The sequence below is a fragment of the Seriola aureovittata genome, chromosome 14 (assembly GCF_021018895.1).
Source record: "Seriola aureovittata isolate HTS-2021-v1 ecotype China chromosome 14, ASM2101889v1, whole genome shotgun sequence".
NCBI lineage: Eukaryota > Metazoa > Chordata > Actinopteri > Carangiformes > Carangidae > Seriola > Seriola aureovittata.
Window position 1 is genome coordinate 17,599,664 of NC_079377.1, and position 18,739 is coordinate 17,618,402.

Sequence of the window (18,739 nt, forward strand, 5' to 3'; positions counted from 1 at the left end):
GACTGTACATTGTAAAAGACAGCGGACGGGTGGACGTTGATGGTACTGCACGTTAATTACCACAGAGGACGCTGTAGTCAAAGCCACCACACTCGAACCGTTGGCGGTTAGCAGGCGGCTCGGGGCGGGACCCTTGAAAATAAAAACAATTCACTCCGTATGGTTGTCAGCACCAGGTTGTGGCGTTAATGCTGTATTAGCTTCCATAACTTGTTTTCTTTAAGTAAGAGTAAGTTGGCTGTCTGAAAAGAGTTAGTCATTGTGGTGCTAGGTCGAAATTTATTTTCCGTTTCTCCTTGCTGCAAACCTACGTTTAAGTATCACATATCGCGATGTCTTTGAATTAACTTTCTAATCTCATGTAATCTCTGCTACAGTAACTAGGTCACTTGCCTCGGTAGTTAACGTTAGCTACAGAAGAAGAGGACACAAAGTCAGGACCAAAAAAAATACAAAATGCCTCCCAAGAAGCAGCAGCTGAAGCCGACAGCAGCCAACGTCTCAAGCTCCCTGGATCTCGAGTCTGAGGACATCAGCCTGGAGACAACGGTGCCCACCACCGAGGATGTCTCCTCGTCGGACGAGCAGCGGGGCGGCTCCCAGAAGGTGACCCGTCAGCTGATCGAGAGGAAAGAGCTCCTTCACAACGTCCAGCTGCTGAAAATCGAGCTTTCTCAGAAGAATCTCATCATAGACAACATGAAGGCCGACCATATGTCTAAGGTAGAAGTGGAGAGATGCTGCACAGTTTGAGCCTCAGGACAGATGGACACTGTTTATGTGCATAAACTTATCCCCAGGTTGTGCCTCTCATATAGTAACATAAACATTAAGAGAAGCACGGTCTATAGCTGCAGTGGCTAACACTTCCAAAATTATCTGCCCTGCAAGAATAATCCTGTGATTGCTTCCTTGCATATATTTTTTCAGATTGAGGAGTTGGAGGAGAGACTGAATGATGCTATACATCAGAAACAAGTGTTCGCTCTGAGACTGGACAGCCAGCTGAAACTTGCTCAGGAGGAGAACAGGTGAGAAAGGTGGAGGGAAAATGGGATGCAATTGTTACTGTTGATTAATAGCTTTTTTTTTAAGATCTAGTATAACCTATGAAATATGAGTTTTTTGGTATGGTTTTTATTTTGTCATCATCATTTCAGGGTTTCTGCACAGCTGTGTTAATATATAATAAATGGTAGAAAGGAATTTCCTCATCTGCAGGTCTTGAAAAGAATGAAATTGCACATGAATTTGTGAAAAATATGCAAATAGTTTGAACTTGAAGACTGCGCTGGCTAAAATCCAATCTGCAATTAAATGTTTTAAAATGTACGTAACCTTAAAATGGCAAACCTGTAGGAATCACAAAGAAAGTTTACACAAAAACAACCCCTTCTCTTGTTTCTACCCCATTAGTACCCCCAGCACAAATATGAGCTGCGCTAACAAAGACTGTCCTCACTAGGAAGCAGCAGGTTCTGCGTAAGCAGGAGATGGAGGCCATCCAGCTCAGGCAGCAGCAGCTAGAGGAGACCAACCGACAGCTGTGTGAAAAGGCTGGAGAGCTGCGGAGGTCTCTCAGGGATCTGGACATCTCCCAGGACAGGTACCAGGAGCTGCGTGACCTCCCTGAGGACAAAATCTCTATACAGGAATATGTAGCTGTAAGTATGGGGTTGCTCTCACTGATCTGTACACCACCATATTCAACCACACTGATGGTATCCAGAGAGACAAGATCTGATACAGTTGAATCTGTCAGGAAATATGGTGACTTTACTTTGTGTTGTGTGTGTTTAGATGCGTTTCTATGAGGTGGTGACTCCTCTGCGGACTCAGCTGGCTGAGCTCACTGTTAAGAGAGGCAATATGACTGAAGAGCTGGATGTACACAGAAGCCAGATGAAGGCTTTGATGGAGGTACCTCACACACACTCAAACTTGTGCTACACTTCTGTGTTTCATTCTCACATTTTTCAGTATGAATTACCATGTTTTGAGGTTACAGACCATTTCTTTCCCAGTTTATTTCACATGTGCATTATTGTTTCCATTTTTGTCTACTCTTGTGTTCACTTTAAAGTTCAAATGAACGTAACTGTTGAACTTTTTTTGTGTAGCATATCAACATAGCACTCCTTTCTGTAACCTTTTGTCATGTGTTTGTGAGCATACTGACAGAATTCCAGTCATTTGCATTGTTGCGTTTTTTTAAACACTTCAAACAGACACACTTCAAACAAACACTCACTTCTGCCGGGTTTGAGTGGCATGTTCTGAAAGCATACACATGAAGAATGCTGAAAGGGTCAAGAGGCTTTAAACTAAATGTGAAAATGGGAAATACCCACGTGATTTAAATCACCTTAAAACATGTTCTGGTTACGCTAGACATATCAGTTACAGCATCCTCACAGTGGAACTTTCACAGCCTGTGGTGTTTAGAATACATTAAAAAAAAAAAGCCATGCAGTCAATCTGGTCAGCAGTCGCCCTGTAGGCACAAATGACACACTGATGAGATAATGATGCAACAAGCTGAAGGCAAGGTCAGAAAAAAAGAACCTGGCTGCTGGTGGTGTAATGGCATAGAGAGTGTTTTCCGGGCAAACACAAGTCTAAATGAGTATTGTGACATAGTTACTCAAAAGATTTTGTCTTTGTTGTTTCTTTTTTTCACTTGGATACATTCAGATGGTTCCTGGACAAGGGTGTGATTTTCACTGCATGAATTTGCTATTAGAGAATCTGCAGAACTGTATGACACTATCAAGACAGCATGCAGCAAGATACTCATGGAAGTTTTCTCAACAGGGATTCTTACTGAATTCCTGTCTGTAAGATGTTGGGGAGATAAATTCCTGCCTGTCTGCAGAGTATACCCAATAATATGAATCCTATGTGCAATGTAAATGTTGTGTATGTGTATCCGCAGAGCTATGACACAGAACGGCGGCTACGTTCAGAGCTGGAGTTGAGGAGCCAGAGACTGACCCTAGAGCTGGCCGACACCAAACAACAAATCCAAGAGGGGGACTACCGGCTAGACAACTACCCAAACATTAAACGGTGTGTGTGTCTGTGTGTGTCTGTGTGTGTCTGTGTGTGTCTGTGTGTGTCTGTGTGTGTGTGTGACAGAACAAGAGAGGTGACTTCTCTGTAGCCTCACTCATTTGATTGGGAGAGGTCAGGATGCTAACTAGTCCTTGCAGGCTGCAGTTCAGGTTTTAGGTTTTGTTTCTTTGAAAGGAGACAGAAATGCTAAAAACTCCAGACCCCAGAGCATAAAAAAATGTAATCACACCACAGGTTTCTTCTATAGATCGAAGAGCAACATGCTGCCCATTACACATTAGTGATGAAAAAAAAAAATACTCCTGTAACCCTTTGGTTATATATAATATAAAAGATTTGGGAACCAGTTGGCAGCCAAAAGCTGTATTAGTGATATTGGTTAGGACACTGCATGGAAATATGTATTCTTTCTTTGTCAGGAAAACAAAACTCCAGAACACTTAGGTTTGTTTTTTTTTTTTATGTGTACTATATCAGAGAAATGTTTTACTTTAATCAATTGTTTGTGAACTTAACAAATGGAATGTAATGAATTCTAGTTTTCCCCTACATTTAAACTCCGGATATTTAAGCTGCAAGTTCAAATGTATGTTAACCCTTTACACTGTGGTTTCCAGGGACCGTGACAACTTTGAAGCAGAACTGAAGGAGTTAAAGAGGAGATTTGAGACTCTAGACTTGAGTCACACTGCACTCTCCAGGGAAAGGGACACACTCAGCAAAGAGGTGCTTCACACATACCTACACACACTCACCGTATATTTTGTCTTCATGATACTCATTGTTGTATCTTTAGTTGTACTGTGTGTTTTATCAGTTTTTCATTTTCCTCATCTTGCCCTCCAGGTGGCAACATTGCAGCAGTCAGAGACTCTCCTACAGAAAGACAAGGAGTACCTCCACAGGCAGAACATGGAGCTCAGTGTCCGGTGTGCACATGAAGAAGACCGCCTGGAGAGGCTGCAGGTCCATACTCTTGAATAGCTGGGTGTCCTGTCTAATACCAAAGGCATTCGGCAGTAACATCTAACATGCTCTCACTTCTTGTCTCTGTGATCCAGGTACAATTAGAAGACACTAAGAAAGCCAGGGAGGACGCCTATGAAAAATATGTAGCATCCAGGTTAGGCTCTGCAGTTTCACACCAGTCACTATCATCCAGTGCTCTAATTTTTTAAATATGGATGACCTAAGCTGCGCCTAAATTATTAGTCTCACCAAATTTTAAGATTGATGGTTTCATCTGCCAGCAACATTATGATGCAAGTCTCACCTCTGGTCTGACCAGTAAGAGAAAATGTTGTTTCCATAACTTCTTTCATCCTCTTTCCACTACAGAGACTACTACAAGTCAGAGTACGAGACCAAGTTAAGAGAGGAGTTGGAGAACATCAGGCTGAAAACCAGCCAGGAGATAGACAACCTGCAGAGAACCTCCAGGGAGATGTATGAGAGGGAGAACAGGTATCAGTCTTTTTTTTCTTCTAACTCTTAAGAAACTGTATGTTGGTAAAAAAAAAAATATGAATAAATGTAAGGGTGCTATTTAAACCAGAGGGACTCTTACATTTTGTTAACATGCCATATTAAATGTTATTTAGCCAAGAAATTTTCAGATTTATCATTTATCATGTGCAGCTTGTCATGTTGTTCCTACTTTATATGGTCACTGTACTGCTGTCCTGCTCCTATCAGGGAACCGTGCAGAGATTTTTATGAAGAGCTCTTCATTCATATTTACAAATTGGAGCAATGTTTTAGGGAAGCGATGACTTGTCTGCACACCGCGATCATTATTAACAGTTATTACAGCATAAATCAACAGCTGAAATATTTAATGTATATGCAAATATTCAAGAGAAGGAAGAGCTCTCCCCACCGATACTTCACAGTAGCATCAAAAGAAACGGAAATACCAACATAACCTCAATAAAATGATCAACATAAAAGGACATGCTGGTTTGTTTTCTGGTGTTGAGGACATCTTTTAACTGTCTATGTCTGTGTGTGTGTGTGTGTCTGTGACTGTGTCTGTGTGTGTCGTGTCTGTGTGTGTCTGTATCTGTATCTCTGTGTGTCTGTGTTTGACCAGGAACTTGCGTGAGGCCAGAGACAATGCAGTTCTGGAGAAAGACAGAGCGGTGGCATCTGAGAGAGACACTCAGTCCAGATATGATCAGCTGCTGGAACAGTGAGTTTTACCGTCCGTCACACACATAAAGATTTGATATAGATGTCCACGCAGTCCATACAGTACATACATTGTTGATGCTTCACTGAACACTCACAGACTGCTAAACTCAGTTTTGTTTTTCTTCTCTCTCTTTTTGCCTTTTTCTTCTATGACTTCAAGTCAAAAAGTAACGTTAGTAGTGTCAGTGAAAGGGTCAGTTTATCCAACTTACATAAACAAAGAAAAAAAAAACATCTTCTTGTTGCAGATAGTTTGGATTTAGTTTGTTTATTATAAAAAATTATATAGGGACAGAGGCCGAAAACAAAGAGACAGAAACCTGAAAGCATGGACAAATAAAACCAAACCTTTCTTCTACCATTGTGCATGACTAGATTTACACCACTGAAAGCCACTGTTTTGACTAACATGCACTTTTATTCTATAAAATAAAACAAGTAACACAGGCCACTTTTAGATACTATGGTGAATAAATAATCAAGAAGGATTACATCATCACTGATCCCTGACATGATGTAGCATTTAGGCATACAGCATGTTCAACAGCTCCAGACCAGGGGTGCTTTGGGAGTCAAATGATCTTAAGTACAACTGCTGCACTTAAATGCAGGTTGCTTCCTGGGTGCACTTTTAATAGGCTATATATCAGGGAAAGTTAAGGAACTTCGCCCCAGGGCAACGGTTAAACTGTCAAGAAAACCTGGCCCAGTTGGTACAGTTCTTTTGTTGTCACAGCACAGCACATCATATTTTGAATTAATTCCTTGTCTTTGTTGGCCAGCCATCAAAATGTTTGCGTGTTGTGTGTGTGTGTGTGTGTGTTGGGGAGCTGGCCAAAGCAAGAATAGTTTCTGTGGTTATTAGTGATTAAGTTCTACTTTGCGTATTATTAATTTAAGCTTATGATCAGTTTGAACTCCTTAGTATTCCTTGTTGTCGTTCTGATGCTGATGTGTGAGCCTGCAGCAGTCTGCTATTAGCGCTTGTTGTGGGTGTGGCAGGACTTTGGTGGCTGTGGCTTCCCATCTCTTACTAAAGATCACATGAACATTTTTTGCTTTAAGGGAGGGGTCAGAGGGTTACATGGAAGTCAGAGTTCACTGGAGGTCAGTTTAGTACCAGCTGGTGTCTCTGACCTGTTTTCCTGCTTCTCTGGACTGTCAGCACAGGCTGAATGCAAAGTGACAGCCAGGATACAGTGTAGTAACTGAAGACAACCTGTATGTTGAAGAAAACTGTGGCTGATGATTTTGAATAGATTCTTTAAACCTTTTCTTGCTACTGACAAAGCTTATGCATTGACAAAGTGAACTCAACTGTGATTCTTTTGTGGTATCTAAAATTTGGCCTTTTTGCTTTTTCCTCATTTTGTCTAACTTTTATAGCTTTTTAGTCATTTCCCACTTCCACACTTGCTCTTAGTGTTTTGTGTTCAAGCTGCCAGTCCCTGTCTCTGCTCCAGGCAACAATGCCTTTGTCAGTATAGCCTGGAAAGGTGCCTCTGGGTCATGGCCTTGTAGGGAGTTTCAAATCTTGCATGGAAATTGCAACAGATATATTGTGAGTCCTGATACACGCACGCACGCACGCACGCATGCTTAAAGCCTGCATTTTTCTTATTGGGGGAGATATTTCGGTCACCCTCCTATCTTAGCCAGTTCTGCTGTATACATACATGTCTGTCTTATATGAACACATGATGTGCATTTGCACCTGAACTTTCTAGTCACACACACATAGGTTAAGTATTGAGAGGAATCATATAGAGAAATATGTTTCCACCATGTCTTAATTTTTGTTCATGTATCACTTGGGACGTTTTTTTTTTTTTTTTTTTTTTTAAACTTTGTGTTACAATGTTGTGTCTGCAGCTGGCAGACGGGGGATGCACACACAGTGGCGAGAAAAAGTATTTGGACATAAAATGTGATCTGATCAACATGTACGTCTCAATTGTAGACAGACACAATGTGCTTAAGCCGATATCACAGAAACAATTATAATCTTTTTTGCATTTATTGAACACAACCATTAAACATTCACAGTGCTGGTGGCAAAAGTAAGTGATGACCTAATGACCTCAAACAAGCTCTTCCAGTAGCTGCTGATCAGACCTTCACAACATTAAGGAGGAAATTTGAACTATTCTTCTTACAGAACAGCTTCAGGTCAGACATATTCTCAGGATGTCTGGTGTCCGGCTCTCTTCAGGTCATGCCGAAGGGTTCACACATTTTTTCCAACCTACACTGTGAATAATTTAAAGAAGTATACAGTGAGTACAAGAACAACACAATGATTTGTGTGTTATTAGTTAAAATAGATTGTGTTTGTTCATTATCGTAACTTGGATGAAGATCTGACTATATCTGAAGAATATTTTGTACATAAATGAAGATGATGATGATGATTCAAAAGGGTTCCCTTACTCTTTCTTGCTACTGTACACAGGCACACACACACACACACACACACACACACACACACACACACACACACACACACACACACACACACACACACAGCAGCAGCACCAGTAGTAGTAGTGCCCCTGTCCTGGGTTACTACTACATGCCAGTCATTTCTCTAGATCCAAACCACCAGCTGTTGGTCTTTTCATACACACTCACGCACACACTTCACTCTCCCTTCCACTCTTTCTCTGCTGCGATCACATTCCCTCTGAGCATCGCATCGCAAGCCAGCAACGACAGATGCGAGCTGCAAGCCCTTAACACCTAACCCCACGCATGCCCCTATTTTGGGGCAAAGAATGAGGCGGACAAGCCTGAAATGGCGTCAGATGATCGTAGCATAGAGAGCCAGCTTGAATCTCAGCACTCTATTTCAGAATATCAGTTACGGTGATCAACTTGCCCAAAACAAAGTATTAAGTACGGTTTTCCATGTTCACCCCTTCTAGCAAACATCAAATTGTTGTAACAAAATTGCCACGGGGAACCCCTGATTCGGGCACTCTAGCGTACTGTAGCTGTAAATATTTCCAGTGAAATTGGCATTTGAAATGACAGAGAAAGAACATGGCTGACTACTCTCCTGGAAGTTATGCTTTTTTTAGGAACATTTTGCTTCTTTGCATCTCGATTGCAGTCGCAATTAATAAAAGGAGGCATAAAATGTCGGCCATGTGTACATGTCTGTCACTGTGAGCACACAGCTCAGGCCTGTGCTCTATGGATGATGAAATCCCATCAGGTCAGCTGTAATCGAGAGTTATTAATATTATCCAACCAACCTCTGTGGCTTGATGGAGTGTGTGTGTGCATGCTTGAAAGCTGCCTGAGGAAGAGCACTCGGCTCGAAAATATGTTTCCAGTTCTTGTTTTACTTTGAGAGCCGCAGTAAATGATTCTTTTCATATTTGTTGAGCTGTTTTATTTAATTGATCAATTAATTGTTTAATCTATAAAATATCTGAAAACAAAGAAAAACACCCTTCATAATAAGGCTCATTGTAATGTCTTCAAATTGCTTTTTTCTTTATCCAACCCACAGTCCAAAAGCCAGTGATACTCAATTTGAGACATAAAACAGAGCAAAGCAGAAAATTCTCATATTAATGAATTAATTCTTCAGAATTAACAAATGTTTGAGATGTTTCTGTCTGATAAATGACTTTAAACTATTATCAAAGTTATCAACTACCTCACTGTTTGCAGTTTTGTTAATTTGTGCACATTAGGAGGTTTGGTATTGGTATATTGATAATCAATCATAATTTTCTTTTTTTTGAGGGCAAGGTGCTTCTAACTGTCTGTGTTGTGTGCGAGCGTGCCCATACACTCCCATTCATTTATGTGACAAGGCTTTGACTTCATGTATGAGTTATATCATCTGAAAACAGAAACTATAGGTGCATTCTGTCTCTGTCGTTCTTTTGTAATTACCAAACATTTAAGTCGAAACACCTTTCTCTTGCTGCCAACTAGAATCATGGAAGATCAAATAAGACCTAACATCGCTGCGAGCATCATTGAGAAATACTCTTATATCAAGAGATGATTGATGACTTGGCTTTCCTGCTGGGTGACTGTAATACTGTAGTTGCCAAGCTATTAGGTGCCACTAAACACTTAGAACAGAAAAAACTCAAAAGTTGTTCACTGCACAGGACACAATCACTTCATTGCCTAATTCGAAATAAACATGCACATTTTCACTAAATGTAATTGCATCTTTTGGAAGGAAGACATTGCAACATTGCATGTCTGAGTTCAACCAGGAGCCCAGAGCTGAGCTTATTGTCTGTGTGAAATGCAGCTGCTTTGTGAACTCGACTCGTCCACATCTCCACATCTCTGTCTGCACCAAAACACATGATCTCACTTTTTTTTTTTTTTTTAAACACACCTCCTCACATTCATATTTATTCCCATGCGTGTCCATCTGTGTGTCTCCGTGCAGGTTTCGTCAGCTCCAGCTGGGTACTGACAGCCGGGTAGCCGAACTGTCCAACCAGGCCAAGCTGCACTCTTTCGAAGCTGAGCGCGCTCAGATGGTCAAGGAAGAGACGGCCAAGGCCCTCGCCCAGTGCCAGGTGGAGTGTGAGAAACAGCAGAAGAAACTGGAGGTACTTCAGTCTCATTAACATTAGTCCTGGGCTTGTAGTTCAGAAGGACTGGAAATCATTTTAGATCGTTTAATAGATATTAAATGATAAACTTGTGAAAGAATCACACTTGTGATTCATAAATCCCCTTTTACCCCGTTATTAACATTTTCAACAGGAAGCAATCATCATTATAAATGGAGAAAAAATAGAAAATCATGTTGAACATTTGTATGTGATGTAGGTCTTCAGTCATTTTCTGCTTACATGTTTTTGATGGCACATTCATTTTTAGAGACAGTGACAAGATATTGTGAAAAGCAGTGTGACAGTGTTCCTGATGTTCCTCTGTTGTCCAGGTGCAGTTATTGGTTCTGTACCTGGAGCAAATTTTGCTGCAAATGACACGCTCAATGTTTTACTTAAATTGTGAAGGATGACATGAATGATTACAGTCACTTATTCTACCCAGCAGTTTTTAATCAGGCTCAGTGGAGCTCTGTGGAGGCCCAGGGTACGTTCATCACAGAGAATAATAGAGTCAACCTAAGTGAAACTATTCCTTTTTCTTTGTGCTCAGATTTACAGATTGTCACCTTAAGTGTTTCTTAAATCAAAGTCCCTACACCTAGGCTAGGAAAGACAGTAAAGTGCTTGCTGCAAACATCACATGAATTAATACAACCAAAACTGCACTACAGATCTTTAAATTCATAGCTCTTAAAGATTAATGTTCCACTCTCAGGAATATGTCTTCCCAGTCTTTGTATGTTTGTCCAGTGGCGCCAATATTATCTCACTCGACTGTGGCACACCCATTTATACAAGAAGTTAATTGAGTGCGGATTGTTGTTGATGTCTTGATGCACCTAGTGTAGTTCCACCTCTTCACCTGGATTTAACCCTATCCTGCTTGCCAGAGGGACATACATGCTATAATGATGCATTGCGTATGATCGTGGAAGAAAAGGGATATTTTGTCTTTTTAAGAACAGGTTCTGATGTTGGAGTTTTTAGTGTTGTGTTTTAGTGTAAAGAACATGAAAAGCATTTTAATTATTCAAATTGCCACCGAAATTAAGAACACTAGCTTAGCTGATAAATAGAACTTCAAAACTGTTTCATCTGTGTTTTGTTCTTTTAGTTTAACCAACATTAGAACACAGTAAAACAGAATTTGAAGCTTGCAACATCTGCATTAGTTTTGTTGTCATTGGAAAATAAGTTACAGCCCTAATACTGCAAAAATTAATAGTAAATGATATAATAATTGAATAATCAGCAAAAAAAAATACACCATCACACATCATTTTGTACAAGGTTTAAAAAAAAATTTCAGCTGACTACCACAGAAAACAATGCTACTTCTCTCTCTCTTCTGCTGTTCTCTCTCTCCTTTCCTCGTGTCCCTCAGCTCCTCACTCAGGAGTTTTACAGGCTGCAGACGTCATCAGAGAAGCGGGTGACGGAGCTGCAGGCTCAGAATGCCGAGCAGGCTTCTCGGCTGGAGACGTACGAAAAGCTGGAGCAAGAGTTGGACCAAGTCACCATGCAGGTGGCTGAAAGTAAGAACGCAGCACTAGCTTTGTGGTGCCCATTACATTACACACATTACTGTAAAGTCAGAAAGATAAAAGCACAAACAAACAGACACTGATACTTTTCGGGTAAATTGAACAGGAGTCTGGCATCAGAGAATGTGTGTAATAAAATTTACAAATAGCATCATATTTGATTATGATGTAGGGAAAATCAGTAATTGCTATTAGGGAGGTGTATTGTGAGAATGGATATTTACTACAGTTTTCCAACAGATTTACAAAAGCCCAGACAAATAAAAACACAGGGTATCTGCAGGTCTTGAAAAGTTGTAAAAAGCGTTGAATCTAGTGCCCTCAAAAAAAGCTGTAGATGGTATTAAACAGTCTTGAATTTCATCTACAGAAATCTTAAATATGTATAATATTAGGCAGGCCAGTTATAAGGTGTAAAGCTGGTACAGGGTGTTTTGTCTTTAGCTTAACTAGCTAGAAACTAGTTGATAGTTATTTTAAATGGATAATCCATCCCTTTATTGATGCATTTTTGGCTGCTTACCAAGGTCATCTTTAATGATGAATTAATTATATTATTAGGAAATATACTTATATACAGCTGGGAGGTACTACCGAAATGTGTACTACCAAATGTGTGTGAAGTGTCAATAAAATCATGCAGTTCAATAATTTTAGGTCTTGTCCACACTGATTTTTATTTATGTCTTTTATATCTTCATGACTGTGAAAAATGTATTGCATTGCAGACTATGTGGTGTTAAAAGTCTCAAAAAGTCTTAACTTTAACTTGATGAACCCTGCAGAAGCCCTGAAGCAGCCTCACAGTGCCACAAGGTTATAATGGCCTTGGAGATGTATTGACAGTATACATATGTGTCTGTTGCCAGTTGAGAATGAAGAGGAGGCAGAGAGAGTTTTGTTCTCATACGGCTATGGAGCTAATGTTCCCACAACGGCCAAAAGACGACTAAAGCAGAGGTATAGTACATGAGACACACAGTGGTTTCTTTCACACATATTGTGAGAGAAACCACTTCATAAAAACTAAGTGTCGAGTTTCCTTCCAGACCATACAGCAATTTTGATTTTATTGTATATTTTCATGTTTTATATTCAGCTCTCAACAAAATGCATTGTGTAACATCCTTAATGTCTAGCAAACCGAACATTTTGAATATCTTTTCTACCTCATAATACATTTGAACATTTAAATGTCCCGAAACCAATTATATCAGTTCACAATCTTCTGCCTGTTGTCCTTAACTGGTGAATTTCTACCATTTACATTGAATTGTGGTGATTAACTGTGACTATGCATCACAGTCCTCTGCATTTGGCTAAAATTGTGTCCAGTGTATCGTGTGTGTGGTGCTTCGTACTTTTTAAGACAACTTTGAAATCAGTGTGCAACTGCTGTCACCCACATTGTTTTGTGTGATACCTCCTACCATGCTGGAGAATTTTCAAATTGTTCACATAGAGGCTTTAAAATTTATGTTCAGTCTAGATTTGCCTCAGAAATTTAAACAATTATTTGCTTGTAGTCCTTCAATGTGTTTTCTGAAAACAATACTCTAAAACACTTGCACCTTGCATCTTGTCTTTGGCTACATAAACTGTAGGTGACATAACGTGGAAACACACACTAGTGTAAAGTTGTTGGCGTTGTCATGTTTTGGAATTTTCATTAATTGTGTTTGTGGTGGTTATCGCGCAGCGTTCACCTGGCCCGCAGGGTGCTGCAGCTCGAGAGGCAAAACACGTCACTGAGGAGAGAGCTGGAGAGACACAAGTCACAGACCGGACAGATATCTGAAGAGGTAAACACATACAAACATAGACACACATGCTACACCCAGGTGCTTGTTTGCCTGTGTGCCATCATCAATTGGATTAAGTTTATTTTAAGGTCAAAGCACTAAAAACGCGCTTGTTTTCTCACAGTCACAAATCTCCCAACTCAGATTATGGTTATTTCTATGAAAGTCATAATGATTTATTTCACCTGGCTTTTACCTCTCTCTGATGACATAATAGAGTCATTATCACAGAGTCAAGATCTGTGGCTCCTCTCTCATCATCCGCCGTTTACCGCCTCACACCATCACACGGCTCTCTGCTGTTCAAGTCAATGGCGAGAGAACGTCTAATTGCTCTCTTAAAGGCAGATTCAGCCGTGGCATGAAACCACACTTGGGGTGCCTTTATCCTAGGAAAAAATGACCCAAAAAATTTGAATGGAGCAGCTTGTGCGGTTGGTCACCACATATATCATTAAACACACTTCAGGACTCATTGATGAGAGTGTACCGTACCTTTTTGTCCAAGTTTAACAATGGTCCTGTCAAATTTCTAGCTTTTTAAACTTGTGTCAGGAAAATGACAGGTTGTATGAGAGCAGACAGCAGACATGGCAGACCTTGCATGAAAAGAGCAAAAAGTTGCAGTCTTAGTACCTGTCACATCTGTTGACAGAGTGGGAAACAGGGCCAAAAACCGTGACGGCCATGCTCTCCACTCTCCCAACAACTCACTGCAGCAATCATTGGGGCTTTTGTTGTGTTTGGCACACCATGTGCATGTGTGTTCAACGGTAAGACTTGAATTTAGGGTGTGTGTATTTTGTCATGTGTGTGACTGTGTGTGAAGTCACACGTCTACTATTCGTGCTCTGATGCTAGAAATCAACCAGTTAGGTTTGAAGTGATGAGAAGGACAGTTTCAGCAGCCAGTGTGCTTGCGTGTTCCCTGTTCCTAATTATAATCTCAGTGAGAGGAGAGATTTTGCAAGACAGAATAGAGAGGCTGGGCAGATTTGAGACTAAATAAACCAGGCATTCACCTGTCAGCTGTGACTTACTGGCACTTGTATGGAATACCTCATGATTCATCGAGTATGAAAGGAAAGGGTGAAAAATTATACTTCTTATTCATAGAAAAGGCAAGGGTGTTAACCACTTAACCACCCACACAGATGCCCTGACTAACTAACTATTGTCCTGACCCTCCCACCCAGTTCTGCTCACTACTGGCTGGCTATAAAAGTGGTTTAATGTGTAACAACCCACCAAACTTTATCTATTGTTTCACAGATTTTAAACATGATACTGGGTGAGCAATACTGCATTAGGTGCAGATTAGAACATGCAACCTTGTATGAGGGATCATTAAAACTGTACTAAGGTGCTTTTCAGTCAGTATTTGCAAGAACGAGATTGTTAGGATTTCCATTTTATATCTTAATCTCTAATTTGAGTGCAGTACTGCTTTTAATAAAAAAAAATTTTATGGACACTGAAGCCACAAGGACGTCAGAGATGAGGAAATCTTAGCTTTGGTTGTCACCTCACAAATACTGACAGAATTTCACTATTTTATGCGGTCATGGCCACACACTATATAGATTTCTTGTTATTTTCTGTTGCAGAATCTAAAATAACTTACTGGATTGTCTCCCAACATGTTAATGCACACCTGCGTTATTATACATTCTCTTTTTGGAATGTAAAATAGTTATGGGATATTCTATTGGATACATATTGTCTATAAAAAGGAAAAAAAGAAGGATACTGAGAAGGGAAGGGGTTTAGGCCATGTTGTTCATTTGCTGCAGACTTCTAATACTTTGTAGCTTCAAAGCTATTTCTCTGCAATTGGTGAAATGCTCTCAGTTATCCTCTAAATAAAGAATTGCAAAAAGGTTAAAATATTGTGATATTAACTGCATGTAAAGTCAGTTTTAAAGTGAAATATTCCTTAACTACTAACATCAAACAGGTGAATGTTAAAATCACGTTCAGTATAGTACGTCATGACTCCACAGTTCATAGAGTGGCACAGCACATGAAAAAATGTAGATCTGAGTTTTAGGTGCATCATTAACTGAAAAAAAGTTGAAGTAAGTAAGTTGAAGTAATTGCTCCAGTTATTGCTCAGTTCTTCACATATATGCGGTGTTTCTCAGTTGTTGGCAGCCAACCAGCTGTTACAGCAGACGCAGCAGCCCTATAGCTACCTGATTGAGACGGTGAGACAAAGGGACGCACAGATCAGCATGCTGAAGGAACGTATCACCTTGCTGGAGGATGATGTCAGGTACATGTACAGAAACACGCATCTGCAGATAAGAAAATGAATTGAAAAGATCAACACACATGCCATTTTAAATTAAAGACCACTGCCTTGCTTGCCAAACTCTTTGTCAGTTTAATTTTTAAAATTTTATTCCTTGTAGTTTACTCATCATGGCAACAGGCCATACCTCCCCACCCCTGGGCGTCTTCTGCTTTATTGTCTTCTGTCGACTTCTGTCGTCTTCTGTCCTACCTAGCTCATTCTGACTTTGTGCAAACCTGCGCGTGTTTGTCTATGCCCAATAAATGAGTATTTCAGCTCACTTAAAGCTACCTGGCACTGACCTAAATCCCCTCAGTACCCCTCTGTATTTTCACCTGAGAAATATGCAAACTGACAGACTGCAGGTTTTCTCTTGCTGCTCACTACCACTGAGCGCTCACCTGAGGCAAGCAGGAGAGTGAAAAAAATCCTTTTAGAACCCTCTCCAGCTTCTCAAGCCTCCCCATCTGACAAAGGTGTTGAAGTTTTCCTGTGGCTGTGCAGTGCTATCTGTTAAGCAGTAGAAACACAGCTCACAGGAGATTCTCACTTTATGTACTGCAAGCTCTTTGTCTTAAATATTAATTGTATTCACAGTTGTTTGGTGATCAAAATCCCCTCAGCTCAAATTGGCTCAGATTAATGTGTCAGCAGAGGCAGATCTCAGGCTTTTTTTCCCCCAAGGTTCTCAGTAAAAGGTGATCAGGCTACCGAGCAGTTAAGATTTGCGAAATGGTTTGCTCCCCTATTACAAGCTCCTGCTTGTACGTTTCACAGCCCTAGGAAAGAACACTTGGACAGTACTGTTGAGAACTTTAGTTTTGCTCTCAACATATAAGAGTCACAAACCTGAAAAAAGCTTAAAAGATGCTTATTTAGTATATTTTAGAGATTTATGGCTCATGTTCAATGTATTATTTGGCTATTGATGGTTTTTTCTCATTCCACTTAAACCATACTTGGTGCACATTCACACAAATGAAGCAGCATTCAAATTACAATGTACACCACACCTACACACCTGATCCGAGTTGACCAAAGCCTCACCCCATGGTAAAGCAAAGTAAACTAACGTGGACATCGATTGTATACAATGTATTGCACTATTTCTGCAACCTTGAAATATCCTGCCTTAATGAATCACATAAACCGTCAGGGATTCATGGGCTTAACCTGTACTACAAGTTTCACATGACCCTATAAGTAACCAGAATATAGTGATGTAATATTAATAACGGTAAGTATAGTAATAATTGTCTATTATTTGTCTCATCTCTGCCTGTTTTTGGGTGTAACCCCAGTTTTCTGAGGAAAGAACGGACTGCTCTGCAACGGGTGAAAAACAACATGGCCGCCGATCTGGAGAGACTCCTTAACCATCGAGAGGTATACATTAAAATGATATTTGCTGTTGGATGTTAGCTGTTTGTTATGTGTACCTGTTAGATATTTTCCAGTTGGATGTTATGTAACTGCAACGATCAAACTGTAGCAATGAAATTATATGAAAACCTTTTCCATTATGGCTGCAACTAAAGATTATTTTCCAGCTAACTGTTTGGTGTATAAAACATCATTGTTTAAAAACGTCCACCACAATTTCCTAGAGCCAAAAGAGACGTCATTAAATGTCTTCTTTTGTCCAACTAAAACCTAAAAATATTTTGATATAATTTAAGCTAATTCTCACATTTGAGAACCTGGAACAATTAAATTTGTTATTTTTGCTTGTAAAATGACAAACAATCAATAATCGAAGCAGTTGCTGATTTTCTGTTGATCAACTTATCAATTAATTGACAAATCACTGCAACTCCGCTTTTGACACTTAAAATGAACAGGCTTTTGATACTCACACCAGACAAATTATTGCACTGTGTTGCAGTGTTTCCTTCAAGATTGCGTGTGCTCGTATGAGTGTGCGCGTGGGAGTGCCCCCCCCCCAAAGCCAGCCGTTTGCTGTACGAAGTATGTGCCCTGTCATAGACAGCTGTTCCTCAGCTTGGCTGCTTGGGATGCCACTAGGGTGCGTGTGTGTTCGGGTGTGCATTTTTGTGTATGTGTGTGTGCTCGTGCGTGTGTGTGACATGCCAGGGCTCATGTCCTCAGGGGTGATAAATAGAACCGTGACATGGCCCAGAGTTCTCCCCTCTGCCCTGCTGCCACCCCTGCAGACCCTTGGGCTTGTTGAACTTATTGCAAGTTGTCCCATAGTTTGTCCTTAAGAGTTCAGCTGCGTCGGCCTGTGATGACAAAATGCTGAAAAAGTATCATCTTAAAATATTATGTTATAATGTTTGCTTGAATGTATTCAAATCATACAAAATATTTGTAGATATGAATTTTAGTTCACCCCTATTTGAATTCTAGTGACAGAATTTCTGTGAAAACACGACCTGATGATGTTGTTGAGATTTCTGGCCTTTTACACACAACACTCCCAGTTATTTCTCATAAAGATTCCTGTTTATTGTTTTACCCTTGTTTTCACATCCTTATTTTGATGAACCATGTGATTCTCCAGGAGTTGGCGGTGATGAAGCAGGTCCTGATCAGCATGCGGCCCAGACAGGGAGACGCTCTAGACCTGTTGGAAACAGATAAAACCGGTATCAGGACCTCTGGTGTAGGAAAACAGCAGTCCAAACGCACTAACAGGACCACAGAAGAAGAGTCACCAAACAAACCAAAACCCACTGTATTTGTAAGTGTCTAACTTGGCAACACCCTTGTATGAGTCAAACCACTTTAACCTGCCTGGACAGAAGTTCAGACAAAGGAGCACTAAAGGTTGTCAGGACATGATAAATTACTTTTCTGACATTTGGTTTCATTTGAGCTTTATAGTGCAATCAGCTGAGAAAAGATATGCTATAGTATATGTTTTAGGATCATGAAAAAGCCAAACAGGTGAATCCTGTTGTCGTGCCTCACTTCAGACTTCTAACCATCCTTTTCCCTCTCTGTCGCTTTCATTTCCAGACCAAGAAAGAAGTTCCTGACTGGTACCAAAAGCTGAAGCAGAAACCCAAATGAATAGTCAGTTGTGTTACTCCTACTGCTATTAATTGTCACTCAGGGTTTTAACAATCTTATGTTTTACCAAGTACGACGTATGTATTTTAAACTTGTAAATTACATTTCAAATTTCGGCTTTTGAAATATAAAAGTAGAAACTGTTGCTGGTGTCAAAGTGTTTTTTTTTTGTTGGTTTTTTTTTGTCTTTTG

At 40.2% G+C, this 18,739-nt stretch overlaps 1 protein-coding gene across 2 annotated transcripts; it reads left to right on the top strand.

The window, feature by feature from the left end:
• The first annotated feature begins 97 nt into the window (after nt 1-97).
• On the top strand, nt 98-18,692 carry pibf1 (progesterone immunomodulatory binding factor 1). 2 transcript variants are annotated; one of them, XM_056395902.1, is made up of 19 exons: nt 158-229; nt 378-723; nt 931-1,031; nt 1,466-1,664; nt 1,801-1,920; nt 2,936-3,069; nt 3,693-3,801; nt 3,922-4,041; nt 4,137-4,198; nt 4,414-4,539; nt 5,168-5,266; nt 9,695-9,860; nt 11,254-11,404; nt 12,283-12,373; nt 13,113-13,215; nt 15,360-15,490; nt 16,813-16,897; nt 18,036-18,215; nt 18,494-18,692. In XM_056395902.1, exons 2-19 carry the CDS (start codon nt 457-459, stop codon nt 18,545-18,547), a joined length of 2,298 nt encoding a protein of 765 aa, XP_056251877.1. In that variant the 5' UTR covers nt 158-229; nt 378-456; the 3' UTR covers nt 18,548-18,692. The 2 variants fall into 2 exon arrangements, with proteins under 2 accessions (XP_056251878.1, XP_056251877.1); XM_056395903.1 differs by lacking the exons at nt 18,036-18,215; nt 18,494-18,692 and adding an exon at nt 17,397-17,686 and having other exon boundaries at nt 98-723.
• The last annotated feature ends 47 nt before the right edge of the window (nt 18,693-18,739 follow it).

Bases quoted from the DNA above. Each gene is read 5' to 3' on its own strand.
- pibf1 (XM_056395902.1), top strand. From the start codon at position 457: ATGCCTCCCAAGAAGCAGCAGCTGAAGCCGACAGCAGCCAACGTCTCA. The intron at 1,665-1,800 runs GTAAGTATGGGG...GTGTGTGTTTAG, and splicing joins CTATACAGGAATATGTAGCT to ATGCGTTTCTATGAGGTGGT. The intron at 4,199-4,413 runs GTTAGGCTCTGC...TTTCCACTACAG, and splicing joins GAAAAATATGTAGCATCCAG to AGACTACTACAAGTCAGAGT.